This window comes from Prionailurus bengalensis, chromosome E4 (genome assembly GCF_016509475.1).
Source record: "Prionailurus bengalensis isolate Pbe53 chromosome E4, Fcat_Pben_1.1_paternal_pri, whole genome shotgun sequence".
Taxonomy (NCBI): Eukaryota; Metazoa; Chordata; class Mammalia; order Carnivora; family Felidae; genus Prionailurus; species Prionailurus bengalensis.
In genome coordinates, this window is record NC_057360.1 from 63,836,208 (window position 1) to 63,853,470 (window position 17,263).

The window sequence follows — 17,263 nt, forward strand, 5'->3', positions numbered from 1 at the left end:
TCATGAACTTGCCTCCTGCCTTCTTTCCTCCCCTTACCACCTTTTAGCTGACACATTTCTTTTCCTCTGGTTTCCATCCAGCAGGCTCCAATGTATTTACGTATGCACGTATATATGCATGTAGGCTCCACAACGAATGCAGGGCTTGAACTCACGACCCTGAGATCAAGAGCCCTATGCCCTACCGACCAAGCCAGCCTGGTGCCCCAGGCTGAAACATTTTTCTTACCCTGCAGCCCTCGAACTTTTATACTCTTCCTTGCCTCATCGTCCCCCTCCACTCGGACCCACAAGCAGTGACTAATACTTTTGGTGATCGAGACCTTGGCTTTACTTACATCCTGCAGCGTTCTAAGGCTAGCAGCTGGTAGGGAAGCCCCCCTCAGGAGTAGGTGGGGAACGTGGGACTCCACAACTCTGACAGGCAAGAGCAAAGGCCAGTGTCCTGAGCTGGATTAACATAGTTCACCTTTTCTAAAGAGTCAGAAAAAGCAGACTGACTGGTGACGTGAGTTCTGGACTGGGAACACTGGAAAATACTGTGTCAGTGCGTAGGGATATTTTAAAGCTTAATGGAATTTTGGGGCACCTGGTGGCTCATTTGCTTAAGCGTCTGACTTCAACTCAGGTCATGGTCTCGCAGTAAGTGAGTTCGAGCCCCGCGTGGGGCTCTGTGCTGTGACAGCTTGGAGCCTGGAACCTGCTTCCGATTCTGTGTTTCCCTCTCTCTCTGCCCCTTTCCAGCTCATGCTCTGTCTCTCTCAAATAAAGCAGTAAACATTAAAAAAAGATAAATTGGTAGACTGAGTAAAGCAGATGGCTCTCCCAATGTGGGTGGTCCCTATCCAATCAGTTGAAGGCCTGAAGAGAACAAAAGGCTTACCCTCCCTCGGGTAAAAGAGAATTCTGCTTGATGGCCCTCCAACCAGGACATTGGCTCTGCAATTGCATGAGCCAATTCTGCGTGATAAATCTTTACTTCTATCTTTATCTCTGTTTCTCTGTCTATGTCTACACGTCTCCTAGGTGGCTCTGTTTCCCTGGAAATCCCTGGCTAATGCATTGGTCTCACGTTACGTACTCGAAAACCTGGGAACTTGGGGAACTGTTATTTCCAATCATCACATGTGTAACATAGCCATTGTAAAAAGTTCCGAACAGAAGTATAGGTAAGAACAAAAAGTCAGTCACCCTCTCACTCACCCCTCCTGAAAATTCTGTTTCTTTATCTAAAGGTTACTGTCACGAATACTGTCCCCCAGGCACATTTCTCTGCCTTTACACCCGCTCAGAGAACACAAATGCACACACTCAGTTCTGCCCACCTGAACAGAATTACATTATGCAGATTGTTTTCTGAATGTCTTAGAGCTCTTTTTTTTTTTTTTTTAAATTTTTTTTTCAACGTTTATTTATTTTTGGGACAGAGAGAGACAGAGCATGAACGGGGGAGGGGCAGAGAGAGAGGGAGACACAGAATCGGAAACAGGCTCCAGGCTCTGAGCCATCAGCCCAGAGCCCGACGCGGGGCTCGAACTCACGGAGCGCGAGATCGCTACCTGGCTGAAGTCGGACGCCCAACCGACTGCGCCACCCAGGCGCCCCTAGAGCTCTTTTAATGTGAATATATATATACTTTGGTCTTACTTTGTTTCTTAATTTCTTTGAGAGAGAGAGAGAGAGCGAGTGCAAACAGGGGAGAGGGGCACAGGGAGAAAGAAAGAGAATCTTAAGCAGACGCCATGCTCAGTGCAAAGCCTGATGTGGGGCTCCATCCCATGACCCTGGGCTCATGATGTGAGCCAAAATCAGGAGTTGATGCTCAACTGACTGAGCCACCCAGGTGACCCCATCTTACTCTTTTCAAAGCCTTAAAAAAATTTTTTTTAATGTTTATTTTTTGAGAGAGAGAGAGACAGACAGACAGAGCACGAGCAAGGGAGGAGCAGAGAGAGAGGGAGACACAGAATCTGAAGCTCCAGGCTCCGAGATGTCAGCACAGAGCCCGACGTGGGGCTCAAACTCGCGAACTGTGAGATCATGACCTGAGCCGGAGTCGGACGCTCAACCGACTGAGCCCCCCAGGTGCCCCTAAAGCCTTCTTAATATACTATAGTATAGAATGAATACACCATTTAAAAAAATTCCCTACTTAGTAACATTTTGGCTATTTTCAGTTTTTTCACTGAACAGTGTTGTAAGAAAGAAACTTACTTAGCTTTGGACATTAGTGAAAATATTTTTGGTGCGTTGGAGTATTTCTGTTGTGTGAATTCAAAGAGGGGGTATTGCTAGGTCAAAGGGCATAGGTATCTCACATGTTAATGGTTGTTAAAGCGGCTTCTAGTGAATTATCAGAACTGAAGGGGGTCGTAGGGACACCAAACGTATAATTAATCTTACAGGTGGGTGGTCTCGGTGACTTGTGACTTTTGCAGTTGGGCTCAGATACAAGAACGACCCTGACTCAGCGAAACACGATGCCAGTATGGTTCGAGAAAAAGAAGGGTGAGAGGGAGGGCTTGATGAACCTGCACTTCCTGGATGGTCACTGAATTGTCGATGTCCCAGACTCACAGAGACCTGGAGACTATGCATGGGAAGTGGGGCTATGGGAGTCCTTGAGTTCAGGTGGACTTTGTAGGGGTTTGGTTCTTCACGCTAAAGTGGCCGAATTGCACAGAAGGGCCCTCCGTACGAGGACCCTGCAGGGCGAGTTCTAAACCCCATGAAGGCAGGATGTCAATGGATTAGCTCACCAGCACTGTCTCAGGATGGATGGAAATGCTTTCGTTAGGGAAATCATTCATTCCTTCAGCCCTCAACACTCTGTAACTGACTATTAAGAACCGGACACTGGGCCAGGCTCTGGAAACACTAGCTAGGGAGAGCACAGACTTCATGATGAATCACTCAGTGTCAGGCAGGGCAGCGTGGAGACGAATAGCAGTTATCATGTGGTAGAGTATGGTTAAGACTGTAACCGAACTCAAGAGGCTCGCTGCTTGGGGTGCATGCACTGAGTACACCCCAAGGAAGTTTGAAAACAAAGAACTTTTCATTACTTGCTACAAGTAAGGAGACAGGGGGAGAGCTCTCAAAGGGCTGTCTCCCGTGGAGTTAGTACAGGAAGCCTTCATTCAGTGTGTTAGGAGACTTGGGCAGGGAGCTTACAAAAGCACTTCAGTTCAATCGCACACGCCTAGTGTGTTAACAGGCTGGTGCATACCACATATGTTCGAAGAGTGGCAGAAAACTCTGCCCAGAGGAGATCTTAGTATTATGATGAGCTAAGGGTAATTTCGGGACAACTTAGGGGGGCTTCTTCAGGGGTCCTCGGCTCCAACCCAGCTCACGCTGGCTTGCATCAGGGGCTGATCAGGCGAGGCACACCTAGCTGGGCATCTCTTTGGGCAGAACTGTTAGTTCTGCAAAACAAAACACATTCCTTCCCTGCTTTTGTCCCTTCCCCTCCTCCCTTCTGCTGATAGCTTTCAGCTCTCTGATTTGAGTAACTTCCCGTTGCATTCTAGCTGACAAGACCACAAGACCCAAGTGGTATGTCTGGTCCCAGTTCATTTCCAGGGGTTGGTGGGGCATCCACGCAACTGATGGAGACAGGATGGAGCTGGTGTTGGGGTCGGGATCGGTGAAGCCGGTTCGTAAATGTTACTGGTTAGTTGCTTTGAACGGTTGGCTTTTGTCCCCCATCTTTTGTGGCAGGAAATTTACTCTTATTGCATCAGTCTTGAGCACCCCTTCTCGAGGTCAAGGGCATCAAGAGCACCCTTAGATGGGCTCTGGCCTCATCTAAGGGTGGGGGCTGCCCCTTGGGAGGAGACATAGAACAGCACAGTTGACAGCCATGGCACCAGCTGGAATAAGTCACGCAGGGCTACATTAAGAAAAATGAAATGCAACAAAAAATAATAAAAGGGGGGCGCCTGGGTGGCTCAGTCAGTTGAGCGTCTGACTCTTGATTTCAGCTCAGGGCATGATCCCAGGGTTGTGGAATCGAGACTCGTGTGGGGCTCTGCCCTGAACATGGAGCCTGCTTGGGATTCTCTCTGTCTCTCTCTCTCTCTCTCCCTCCCTCCCTCCCCCAGCCCCTCCCCTACTCGTACTCACCGGCTCCCTCTTTCTCTCTCTCTAAAATAAAAGAAAAAAAAAAACCATGGAACCTTACCTGTGTCCAGAGTTTTTTTCATGCGTACTCTCAGCTACAGTTTTTGATTTGATCCTGAAAACTAGCCTGCGAGGAACCCGAGCCAAGGACCGACCCCACAGGCTTGGAAGGTAACTTGGCCAGGATCACACAGGCTGTTAAGTTGCTGACCTGACACTCAAGTATACTATGTCTTTGCCTCCAATTCTGCGCTCTGTCCGGAACACTCTGCTTCCTTCCTCGGTAGCCAAGGCTCTAGTCTGCCTCCCTTCAGCCCAGCTTCAGCTGGGGTGATTGGAAATGGATCAAAGGATGAAAAAAGAACGGGACTGACCTAAAGGGAACTGAAAGTATTTGCTGCGAAGGGGAAATCAGAGGAAAGAAAAAGGCAGGGGGCCTCTGGGGGAAGGCCTCAAAGCGAATGCTTTCTGGGGAAGGTGGGGCCACCGCCTGTGCCCCTCCATGGGGGCCTAAGAAGGATCAAAGCTGCCTGGCCTTCCCGGAGGGTGGGATTGAAGTGTGGGCGGGGAGGCACAGCAAAGGCAGGTCTGTGTCCTGTCTGGGTGACAGAAGGCAAGAGAGGCAGAGAGGACGCTGCGGGAAAGTAGAAAAAGAGGAAAGGAGGGGATATAGAAGCACAGATAGGAAACAAGCAAAAGCAAGTCTAGGTAAAGACGTTGCAGTTGGCTTGTGCTTAGACCCGGGTATCAACTTGGAGAGCTTACCCAGCTCTTCGACCTCCCTGGGGTCCCCTGCTCCTTTCCTGCCACATTTCACCCCCTTAGGCAGGGCTCCACTTCTCAGCCCACGCGCCCCCAGCCCTCCCACCTTCACAGTGCCTGTTGGAATGGGGGCAGTGTGGGATAATGGCTCTTGGGTCCCCATGCAGCCTTCTGCACGCTGCCAGGAGGTGGGAGAGAACCGAACATGTCCTGGGAGTCTGCTCTTTGAACAAGGAAGCCTTGCTGGGGCAGAGCGATGGACAGGATTTGGAAGCTGGTTTTGTGAGTCACTGTGAACTCTCAGCACCCGCCCACTTGAGGCCAACTTTGAAAGCTCAGCTTGTATGAACTGTCGGACCAGGTCCAGGTACTGGGACTTTCTCAGTGGCCTTGTTAGCTCTCAGCCGCTGAGAACAGCCTTGAGTTGAGGAAATTGTGGCCGGACAAACAGCAAGGCAGTTCTGCTCCCCTGTCAGTCACTCTGCTGCTGGCTGGCTGCAGCTGAGCCCGTGCCCAGCAGCGTGTCTGGCGGGAGAGGAGCCGGCTGACCCGTCTGTCCTCTGGGGATGTGGGGGCTGGCTCTCGTCCTCACACTTTTGTTCCTCAAGGGGCTTCAGGGCCAAGGTAAGGAGGCCCAGCCTGGCGTGGGTGGGGGAGAGGCTGCACTTGGGACTGGGGCCCGCAGGGGGAGTGGAACCCTGAACCTCTGGATCGTGCCCACTTACGTGGTCACCTGCAAGTGTGAGTCTGGGTGGCTCCTGACAGCTCCGGGCGGGCTGGTTAGGACGGAACGGGCTGGCCCTGGTGTGGGAGGCCCCTGAGAAGCCTGTCTGTCTGGCCATGCCTTCGGCAATCCGGGCAGCCCGGGGCAAGGAGATTCCTTTCCACTGGCTTCCATTGACTTTTCTGTATAGTGGGGAGAAAGCGTCCTCTTTGCTGGCTGCAAGAAGGACAAAGGAAATCTGCTCTAATTTGGTACGATTACCAACAGAGAGAAGTGACCCCTGGGCTTGGGTTTCTCTAAGGAAGTTGGGTGGTTCTGGAAAGCGGAGACTGATAGATTGCTCCCCGAGGCAGGGAAACAGCACGGAGGGAAAGGGAGTGGCCAACAGCCACTTTACATGAATGGCCTGGTCCTTTAGGCCTCAGCAGCCTCCAGCAGCCCAGAGGCTATAGGGACCTGAGCATTATTATTATTAATTTATTTATTAAAAATGTTTTTAATGTTTATTTATTTTTGAGAGAGAGAGAGAGAGAGAGAGACAGAGTGTGAGTAGGGGAGGGGCAGAGAGAGAGGGAGACACAGAATCCGAAGCAGGCTCTAGGCTCTGAGCTGTCAGCACAGAGCCCGATGTGGGGCTCGAACCTACGAACTGTGAGCTCATGACCTGAGCCGAAGTCCTTCGCTTAACCGACTGAGCCCCGCAGGCGCTCCTAGGGATCTGAGAATTATTTGGGGAATGTTGGCTTGGGTCAGGTGGTCGGGAAGGGGGGGAAGAAGGAGATGGTATACGGAAAGTTCCAGAGCTGAGGGCTGCCCCCCCCCCCCCCCTTCTCGGACGTGGAGTCCAGGGTGCTCTGAGATGGGAGCCTGCATTCTAGATCAGTGGCTCTTCGAGGGGCATCATGGCTGAGAAAGTAAGAGGAGGGCCCCCTCTGGGTGCCAAGGGCAGAGCGTGGGGCATTGGACGGTGTTTGTGCAGGGCCCGTTAGAAGCCCGGTCAAGACCCATCTCAGGCACTCCTGCGTCCTTAAAGACACAGTCTAGGTTCCGGAGGACTGGGGGGTGGGGGCTGTAAATATAAATACAAATGCCTTTGTATTTACAAATCTATAACAAATACAGGCAGAGCAGGGCAGAGGGTGCTGGGAACAGGTTGCAGAAGGGAGCTTTGGAGCCTGGGTTCCCGTGTGCGCCCTTGTGGGACCCAGTGACCCAGGACCCTCGGCAGGAGAGGGGGGTTGGAACCCCGTCTTAGGAGCCTTGGAAGCGGCTGGGAACGCCGAGACAGGACTGATGGGATCTGGTGCCTGGCTTTGGGGATGGGAGTGGCAGAAGTGGAGGCGGTTGAGACGGGGAGCCTGTGTGACCGGAGAAAGGGGCGGCCCCGTGCCCACACCTGGGGCCGTGGCACGGTCTCTGGGCACGGCTGAGCCCACCCACTGCAGGGAGAGCAGGAGCCGGGCTCTGGGGCCCCTGGGCTTTGGTCTCAAGGAACTTCTTTGTCTTCGTGCTGTGCCCCGCGTCTGTGGGGCTGGCCTGGTGTAAGCTGATTGAAGCTGCTGTCCTGTTTATTTGCTGTCATTTTTAAACCCTTAAAAAGTTTAAAATAGTAAGCTCAGAGTTCCAGAGAAGTTGCAAGCATAGTACAAAGGATTCTGGTGTTTCTTTCGCCGAGACTCACCAGTTGTTAACCTTTCATCACATCTGCTTTATTTCTTTCTCTCCATATATATATATGTGCGTATAAATGTATAATAATAATAATTTAATATTATATATAAATATATAATATATATTTATATATATTATTATATTATGTATATTATATTATATATATTCTATGATATATATTATATTATATAATATAATTATATATATAAATATAATATATATTATATTATTATATTATATATATTATATGATATATTATATTATATATAATATATAATATGTTATATAATATATATAATATAATATAATATAATAATAATAATTTTTCTTGAGCCATTTGAGACTGAGTTGTAGACATTGTGCCCTGTTACTCCTAAATTTTGTAGCGTGTATCTTCTAAGAACAAGGGCGTTCTTATATTATATCAGCACAGTTATCAAACTTAGTAAATTTAACACAGATACCATCAAAGACACCATATTTACATATTACCAGTTGTCTCCAAAACGGGCTTCATGGCATTCTTTCTTCCCGGGTGCGGAATCCCATCAAGATCGTATATTACATTCAGTTACGTATTTTTTTGTTATGTCTTTTGTTTTTTTATTAAAAAATTTTTTTTAAGTAGGCTTCCGCACCCACAACTTAAAACACCGAGATCAAGAGTCAAATGCTCTACCAACTGAACCAGCCAGGTGTTCCTTCTTTTGTTCTGTCTTTTTTGGGTGGGGGCAGAGGGAGAGGGAGAGGGAGAGAGAGAATCCTAAGCAGGCTCCAAGCTGAGCATGAGCCCTGATAAGGGGCTCGATCCCACCACCCCAGGATTATGACCTGAGCCGAAATCAACAGTTGGACACTTAACCGACTGAGCCACCCAGCTGCCCCTGTTATGTGTTTTAATCTACAACTGTTCCCTAGCCTTTTTTCTTCTTTCACGACTTTGACATTCTTGGAGTACCAGACATTGTTTTGGTGAAAGGCTCCTGAATCTGAGTTTGTCTGAGGCTCCTTTGTGTGATCCAGGCTATGCATTTTGGGCAGGAATACCACACCAGTGATGCTCTATTTCAGAGCATCCCATCAGGACATATGATGGCAGTGAAACCCTTTAAAAAACAACAAAACTTGGCTTACTGAAGAATTTGATATGCATAATATATATGCAAGAAGTTTCTATCGTTCTCGAGCTTTGCAAAGCTTTTTCCAATGGCTTCTCCAGGCTGAGTCAAAGCCACACATGTCACAGTGGCCTATGAGATCTGGCCTCCCTGACCCCCGACCCCTTCCTCTCTCCCATAGCACTGCATTCAGCCTCCCCGACCTGCTACGATACGTGCACGAAACGCGTGCCATGGCTTTGCACTCTGTTTTCTCTCCTGGGATGCCGCTCCCCTGCTGGCCGCCTGGCCTGCTCCCGCAGCCCCTCAGGACTCTGCTCAAATACCACTGTCTCAGTGATGGCCTCCCACTAAGAGTGCCAACCTGCCACCCTGCAACGCCTTACCTCCCTCTCCGCTTATTTTTCTCCACAGTTCTCATCTCCCTTGTGTGGGCTCTACTGTTCGCTTCTTTGTTTTCCGTCTCCCAGGCACCTCTTTACCTCACTGGAACATAAGATCCTCGAGGCCAGGGTTTTCCTCTGTTTTGTTCATGGCTGTATCTTCAGCCTCTAGAACAGGATCTGGCATAATTAGAGTCTCAGTGTATCCTTATTGGTTGAATAGATGGGTGACTACTTTAAAGAATCCGTAGAATAAAGTGAGAGTTTATTTGTCTCCCGGAGAGTTTCACTGGGAAAAGCTGTTCTAGATTTTAGGCTACAGACTACGCCGTGGCGTTGAGGAAGTTAACTAACCTCTTGTTTCTCAGTGTTTCATCCACAAGGTGAAGTCAACAGTGGTGGCTGCTCTATTGCGATGTGTGAGCATTAGGGAAGGTATGGTATATAACGTGCGTAGAAAGGTGTTCTTATACCGAGCCCCCCAAAATGATCCCTCGTGTTACTCAGTTCTTTGGACGCAGGGACTATGTTTCACTTAGTTTGGTGATCAGACTCAAGAGGAGAGACTAATTTGCTGGCTAATTCATTGAGTCAAAAGTGAATTAGAGAATTCTGCATGAGATGGTAAGTTTTAACGAGGGACCCTTTTCTGAGTGTTTTTTACCATCATAACCACGATCTTTGGGAGAATGCAACATTTTTTTAAGTTTATTTATTTATTTTTGAGAGAGAGAGATAGAGAGAGGTGGGGGCGGTGGTGGTGGTGCGGAGAGAGAGTCCTAAGCAGCTTCCACACTGTCAGAGCAGAGCCTGACGCAGGGCTCAACCCTATGAACCGTGAGATAGTGACCTGACCCGAGATCAAGAGTCAGATGCTCAGCTGACAAAACCACCCAGGTGCCCCAGAGAAGGCAACATTTTTAACACACAAGAACACGCATTCAAGACATTCAGTGCTATTATTATGTTGTATTGTAAAACATTCTAATTGTTTCCACACTCTTGATTCCTGCTCCTTCCCTGATGTGCCCAAGCGCCTCTGGGCCAGGCCCTGGGCTTAGGTGTTGAGGATTCAATGGTGAATCGTTACATGGATGCCTTGTTCACGGAGCTGACATCTGTCACAGGACTCGGTCTATAATCACAGCCGTGAACTGAGCGAACCCCAAAGGACATGCTAGACTGTGAATGCCCAGGGGCCGTGGACAAAGCAAAAGGGCGGGGCAGCATTTCATGGATTCTAGACTCTAAGGCTTGCTTGCTGGCTGCTCTTACAGATTGTGTTGAATTTTCACTTCTTAGGAAGGAGCCTCTGATTCCGACCCCTCTGGCTGGGATCCAGGCAAGTTCTAAGACGGCTGCCGTTCCTTTTATTTATCTCTCCCTCACTGCACCTCCCGTGAAGCAAAGTGAACGGTGAAGTCATCGGGCAGAGGGGGTGGACTGGGACTCAGAGAGCTCGGGGCTGCAGCACCATCCCGGAGGGAACTGGTTCCATAGACATCACTCTAGGAGTAGCTGGGCCATTGTCTTCGTAAACAGGCCTTTTTATTAAAGTGTGACACATGTACAGCACAGCGTGCAAAATGAGAAACGTACATCTCAGTGTTACTGTGAAATGAACACACTTGCGTATCTACCACACATTCTCTCCACTTGTTAGCTCTTCTCTCTTTCACAAATACAACCATTAGTGGCTCCTGGGTGGCTCAGTCGGTGAAGCGTCCGACTTCGGCTCAGGTCATGCTCTCGTGGTCCGTGGGTTCGAGCTCCGCGTCGGGCTCTGTGCTGACAGCTCGGAGCCTGGAACCTGCTTCGGATTCTGTGTCTCCCTCTCTGTCTGCCCCTCCCTTGCTCGTGCTCTGTCTCTCTCAAAACAAATAAACTAGCAAAACAAAACAAAACACCAAATACAACTATTATTCTGACTTCTGACATTATAGGTTGGTTTGATCTTTATATAAACAGAATCATGTGCTATGTGCCCTGTGTGTGGCTTTTTTGGCTCAACATCTGATGAGATTTATCTGTGTTATTACTTGTAGCTGGTATGATATGACTCTGAGGCATTTCAATGTATGACTATATGTATGAGCTTATTCGTCCATTATGCTACTGATGAATCTTTAGTTTGTTTTTGGGGTCCTTCCCCTATTATAATAATGCTGCTGGGAGCCTATTGTACATGCTTTTTGTTTACATGCATCTGTTGAGTATATGTCTAGACTCGTGGGGGTATGTGTGCAGTCTTACAGCAGATGCTGGCAAACCATTGGCCAAAATGGTTGAACCAAGCAGTATATGAGAGTCCCATGATGCTTCAGGGCTGCTGGCTTTTGTTTTGAGGCCCTACAAATGGGAAGTGAAGGCTCGAGGGTGGGGAGCCTGGAAGGCAAAGGTCACAGCCCAGGGAACCACCTCTCTGTGGAAATCCCTACAGTAGAGTCCTTTCTGGCAGTTAGCCGAGATGCATTCTTGAATTTAATTGATTAAATAAACAACTTCACTAAGCCTTTACTGTGTTCCAAGAACTTCGAGAGATTCTGTGGGTGAAGCACAGATGGAACCTGTTGGTCGTATCCTTCAGAATCTTTCAGACGGAGGAAAACAGGCTTGCGCGGCAGCGATGATAAGGGAAGACAGAAGACGCTCAGTGTCACTGATGGGCAAGATTCATTTAGAGCACAGTGGGGGCTGAGAAAATGGAGATTGCTTCTGGTGGGAGAGGGGAGCCTGGGGGTGGCCTCAAAGGATGAAGAATTGCTTAGGAGTTGGGGACAAGGTAGAAAGATACTGTGAGCAGAGGGACAGCTGAACGGATGTAGGGAAAACACAGGGTTTGAACGGGAAACAAAAAGCAAGTGCACCTGTTACCTTGGAGAAAGATAGCAGAAATGAGCTGATCCAGTTAACTGATACAAGGAGTTGGGGAGCAGGGCATGGGCTGAGTAAGGTCGACAGAGGTTACTGGGTTGCCTTGTCTGAGCAGAGGAGTCGATATAGCCAGTGAAGCGCCCCAAGGGTGGGGCTAAGTCAAAAGGAAGACAGGAGGGAATGTGGGACGTGGGCCCTGGAGGGTGTTTTATCTCCTTTATGATTTTGCTTTGACTGGAGCCGGCCCTGCCCCAGCACTTTTGGGATCTCACTGAGCTCTGTTCACTAAGTCCCCAGCGGCTGCCCTCTGCGTCGCCTTCACCCCGAGCCTGGTGGCACAACCCTGAGCTGAGAAAACCTCAACATCCTTTTGTTGGCTGGTGGAAGCAAACTGCTCCGAGCCTCTCCCCCGCCTGCCTCCCAGGCTCTCAGGCCGCACCCCTCCTCCACCAGCAGGTCCAAGGCAGAGGGAGCTGACTGCAGACGCTGCACGGCTTGGCTTTCGAGGCTGCAGCTTCGGCACCCGGGCTCCGGGCTGAGCGACTCCCTGGAGTCCTTGACCGCCCTCCATGGGGGCTGCCCATGTCGTCCCGAGTTGGCGGTGGAGTTGATCACTTGTCCTCTGCCCTCCCTCTGCAGAGCTACTGTTTTACTCCATTCGCTCTTAACCACCGGAAGAGGGGCCCCAGAGCTGCTAAGCAGTAGCAACAGCAGTGGTGGTGGCCCCGGGGGCCTCCCCTGACCACCGGAATTTGCTGTGGCTTCTCCCCTCTGAACAAGCCAGCCCTCCCTGTCAGACCTTCTCCATCTCTCACCCAGCAGGGCTGACCTTGTGCGAAGGTTCTGTTTTCACACTGGCATTTCTTGGGTCTCCATTTGGCGTATAAGCCCCCCAGGACAGGGACTGAGTCACAGCACCCAGTATACAGTACCTTGCTTGCTCACTTTTCCACTGTACCTTCCCTACAACACCCCGCCTGCATCCCCTTCCAGCCCCGGCCGGTTCCGACCTCCTGCCTCCCCCGCAACACCAGGCTGGTGAGGGCTGCAGAGGGTAATTCAGCACCAAAGAGCAACCACCGATTCGGAGCCTCCAACCTCAGCCGAGCAACAGGTGTCTTGGGAATCCTTGTTTCTGGCCCTCAGATCCTCCTATTCCCCAGAAAGCTGATTCCAGACCTTCCGCATCTCACCCAGGGTCTGTGCCACTGACACAGGCTTCATTCATGAGCCTACCCCCTCCTTCTGCAAGAAAGCAGATGCCAGGGAGGGAGTCCAGTAACCCGCCGCCATTCCCCAGTGTCAGAGACGCCGGTGAGGGGTTCCCCAATGTCAAGCACCTCGTTTACCCCCACGAGCAACCCCATCCACCTCTGCCTTTCCGTGGCCGGTGTTTTCCCGCGTGCTCTGGGCATCACCACTTCATCCAAGACCCGCTTGACCCCTGATGACATCTCTGATCTTCAGCTGCTCCGTTTCTGCTGGCTTTCCGCTCCCCGTTCATTCCCCTCACATTTCAAAAAAACTGTGTTGGAACACCACCCAGTTTTCCCCTCTTGTCTTCCTTTCCCGTGTGTCTCCGTTCCTACTCACACAGAACGCTTTGCTTCTGACACTCCTAGTCACCACCTGTGTGGGAGTTTTCCCAACCCATTCTCTGTGACCCCAGCTTGGTGTCCGTCTTATAATTCAACTCAATTCTGATGCTGTCTACCCAGAGACAGCATCAGATCCCACAGGCTAAGGGCTCAGTCCCACAAGACTACGCGTCAGTCACAAACCCAGGTTGTCACCTGTGCTTCTGAACAACTGGTTAGAGACCAAAGGTTCCAAGGACCACCCCCCTCTTCTGGTTCGATTAATATGCTGGAGCAGGGAAACACTTATGTTTACCAGTTTATTAAGGGAGATGACAAAGGATACCGATGAGCAGCCAGATGAAGAGACACATAAGGCAAAGTCTGGCGTGGGGGGTCCGGAGTGCGGGACCTTCGGTCTCCATGGAGTTGGGGGGTGTGTCATCCTCCCGGTGTGGACGTGTTCACCTACCTGGAAATTTCCCAGACCTGTGCTATTGGGATTTTTTTTTTTTTAAACGAGGATTTTTTAAAAAGTGTATTTATTTATTTTGAGAGAGAAAGAGAGAGTGAGAGAGCACAGGTGTGTGAGAATAGGGGAGGGGCAGAGACAGAGAGAATCCCAAGCAAGCTTTGCACTGTCAGTGCGGCGGAGCCCTATGTGGGGCTCAAACTCACGAACCGTGGGATCATAGCCTGAGCCGAAGTCGAGAGTCGGATGCTTAACCGTCTGAGCCACCCAGGCACCCCTGTGCTATTGGGATTTTATGGAGGCTTTCTCACACAGACGTGATCAGTTATTAACTCTGCTTCCAGTCCTGTCTGCCCTCTGGGGGACAGGGGGTGGGGCTAGTTTGAATTAATACCAACTCAGCTTTAAGAGAATACAAACCCTCCTGTACAGCTCTCTCTTCCCCACTTCATGTCACAAGTTGCATCCTTATACATTGTGTGCCTATTAACATAGATTTATAATTGTTGTTTTGAGTATTTTTTTTTCACATCAGATAGGAAAAGAAGAGTTACAAACCCAGAATGCAATAATACTGGCTGTTATCGTTATCTACGTAATTCCCTTTAGCGCTGTTCTATATTTCTTCACGTGGCTTTGAGTTACTGCCTCACATCTTTGTCCCTTCAAGCATGCCTTGCAGGACAGATCTGTTGGCAACAGTTCCCAGCTTTTGTTTGGGAACTTCTTCATTGGTCCTTCATTTTTTATGCAAGATAATTTTGTTGGATATAGAATTCTTGGTTGGTAGCTTTGTTCTTTTAGCACTTTATACATGTCATCTTACCACCTTCTAGCCTCATGGTTTCCGCAGAAAAATTGGTTGTTAATCTCACTGGGGATCTCTTGTGTGTGACAAGTTGTTTCTCTCTTGTCGCTTTCAAGATTCTGTCTTTGGCTTTCAACATTTTAGGGTATATCTCAGTTTGGATCTCTTGTGTTTAACTTGGAGTTCCCTGGGTTTCTTGGATGTGTATATTCATGGCTTTTATTGAATTTGGGAAGTTCTGAGCCATTGCTTCTTCAGATTCTTTCTGCCCCTTTGTCTCTTTCCTCTCTTTTTGGGACTCCTGCTATGCACATGTTGGTATATTTGCTGGCATCCCACAGGGCATCTCACAGATTTTTCTTCTTTTTTCTTTCTGTTCCTCACTCTGAATAATGTCAATTGACCTAGCTTCTAGTTGTGCTGTTGAAACTCTCTAGTGCATCTTTCATTTCAGTTGTTATACTTTCCAGCTCCAGAGTTTCTATTTGATTCCTTTTTATAATTTCTATTTATTGATATTTTATTTGTTGAGACATCATTCCTCTGGCTTCCTTCAGTTCTTTGTCAGTTCTTTGTTTCCTTTGGCCCTTTGAACATATTTAAGAGAACCTATTAAGTCCAATGTCTGTGCTTCTTCACAGGTAGTTTCTGTTACTTTCTTCCCCCCCCCCCTTCCCCCTTATAAATAGGCCGTGCTTTCTTGTTCTTTTATATATTTTGATCTATTTAGTTTGCTAGTTTTTGCTTAGGATTTTTTTGTTCCTGAGTGAAAGAGCCTTGAATTTTCTTCTCTTGTGATATCCTTGAAGATTTTGGTGTCAACCTGATAAATATGTTAACCTAATAAAACAAATTTGGAAATATTATCTCCCATCTCTAAAAGCATTTGTGTAAGATTGGAGTTCTTTCTTTTAAAATATTTCTTAGAGTTAACTAGGGATGCTAACTAGGTCTGGAGTTTACTTTGTGAGAAGGTTTTTCAGTATAGATTCAATGTACTTAATACATTTTTCTATTTAATCTCAATTATAAAAAATTATTGATGGAAAGCAGTTTACAACTCTTAAGATCTTTTTGTAAACTATATATTTTAATTAATTAATTAATTAATTAATTAATTAATTTGGAGAGAGACAGAGAGAGCACAAGAAGGGGAGGGGCAGAGAGAGAAAATCCCAAGCAGACTGTGCTGTCAGCGTGGAGCCCAACGTGGGGCTCGAGCTAATGCAACTGTTGAGATCATCACCTGAGCCAAACTTAAGAGTCAGTCGCTTAACTGACTGAGCCACCCAGGCACCCCTACAACTCTTAAGGTTTTAATATCTGTAGGAACTGTGGTGATAACTTAAAAAAACCCTGATGTTGCTTATTTGTACCCTTTCACATTTCTTTTGATCAATCTATCTATGCATTAACCATATTTTGATTTTTTTTATAAAATAAAAAAAGGCTGTTGATCCTCTGTTGTGTAATTATTTTCCATCTCCTCTTTCCCTGCATCCTTTCTCTTTTTTTGAACTTAATTTGTTGTTCCTTTTGTGGGTTCTTGAGATTGATGCTTAAATAATTGATTTTCAACCTTGTTATTTTTGTAATATATGTATTTATATGTATTTTTAAATATATGCATAATATATATAATTTCCCCTTTAATCATGGCTTTAGATGCATCTCATGAGGTTTTATTTATTCATTTTTTTGGTGCAAAATTACGGTTTTATTAAAGCACAGGGACAGGACCTGTGGACAGAAAGAGCTGCCCCATGAATTTTGATATATAGTATTTTCACTATTAATTAGTTCATAATATTTCCTAATTTCCATTGTGATTTCTTATCTCTCTCTTGAGTTCAGTCAAACAAATAGAAATTTTTTGTAAGGTATCTTTCCTTATGTTGATTTCTAGTTTTAAAATCATTTTATGGCTCTACCTATGGTTCAAATTTTGTAAAAGTTTATGTACTCTCTCTCTCTCTCTCTTTTTTTTTTTTTGTAGGATTTTATTTTTAAGTAATCTTTACACCCACCGTAGGGCTGGTGCTTACAACCCCAAGATCAAGAGTTGCATGCCCCACTGACTGAACCAGCTAGGCTCCCCAAAATGTTGATGTACTTTTGAAAATAATGTAAATTTTGACATTACTGGGTGAAGTATCCTAAATAGATTATTTAGGTCAAATTTGTTAATTAGTTTTGTTTTTCAACTCTGTATCCTTACTGATTATTATTATTATTTTTGGCCTGCTTTTTCCATCTGTTACTGGGGGTATTATTGGTAGCTCCTGCTATGACTGTGGCTTTTTTCCATTTTTCCTTTTACTTCTGTAAAATTTAAGGCTGAAACAATTTTAAATTGTTCAAACAAATTTACTGTACATCTTCCTGGTGTATTGGACTTTGTGTTTTTATTAAGCATTCTTATTTGTCTTTTTTATTTTTTAATGACTTAATTATCTGTTTTAAAATTAAAAAAAATTTTTTTTAAATGTTTATTCATCTTTGAGAGACAGAGAGAGAGACAGATCATGAACAGGGAAGGGGCAGAGAGAGAGGGAGACACAGAATCTGAAACAGGCTCCAGGCTCTGAGCTGTCAGCACAGAGCCCCACGCGGGGCTCGAACTCACAAACTGCGAGATCTTGACCTGAGCCGAAGTCGGACGCTCAACCGACTGAGCCACCCAGGTGCCCCTGTTTTTAAATTTTTTAATTAAAATGTTTTATTATTAAAGTATAGTTGACATATGGGG

General features: G+C 47.2%; 1 protein-coding gene across 2 annotated transcripts in view; it reads left to right on the top strand.

Annotated features, from left to right (window-relative positions):
* Positions 1-4,588: 4,588 nt before the first annotated feature.
* Positions 4,589-17,263, top strand: part of CD244 (CD244 molecule) — a 31,451-nt gene continuing 18,776 nt past the window's right edge. The window contains exon 1 of one of the 2 annotated variants that reach the window (XM_043567674.1): positions 4,589-5,511. In XM_043567674.1, the coding sequence (XP_043423609.1) occupies positions 5,454-5,511 (58 nt within the window). In that variant the 5' untranslated portion in view covers positions 4,589-5,453. The remainder of the gene's footprint in view (positions 5,512-17,263) is intronic. The other variant, XM_043567673.1, reaches the window with a different exon arrangement.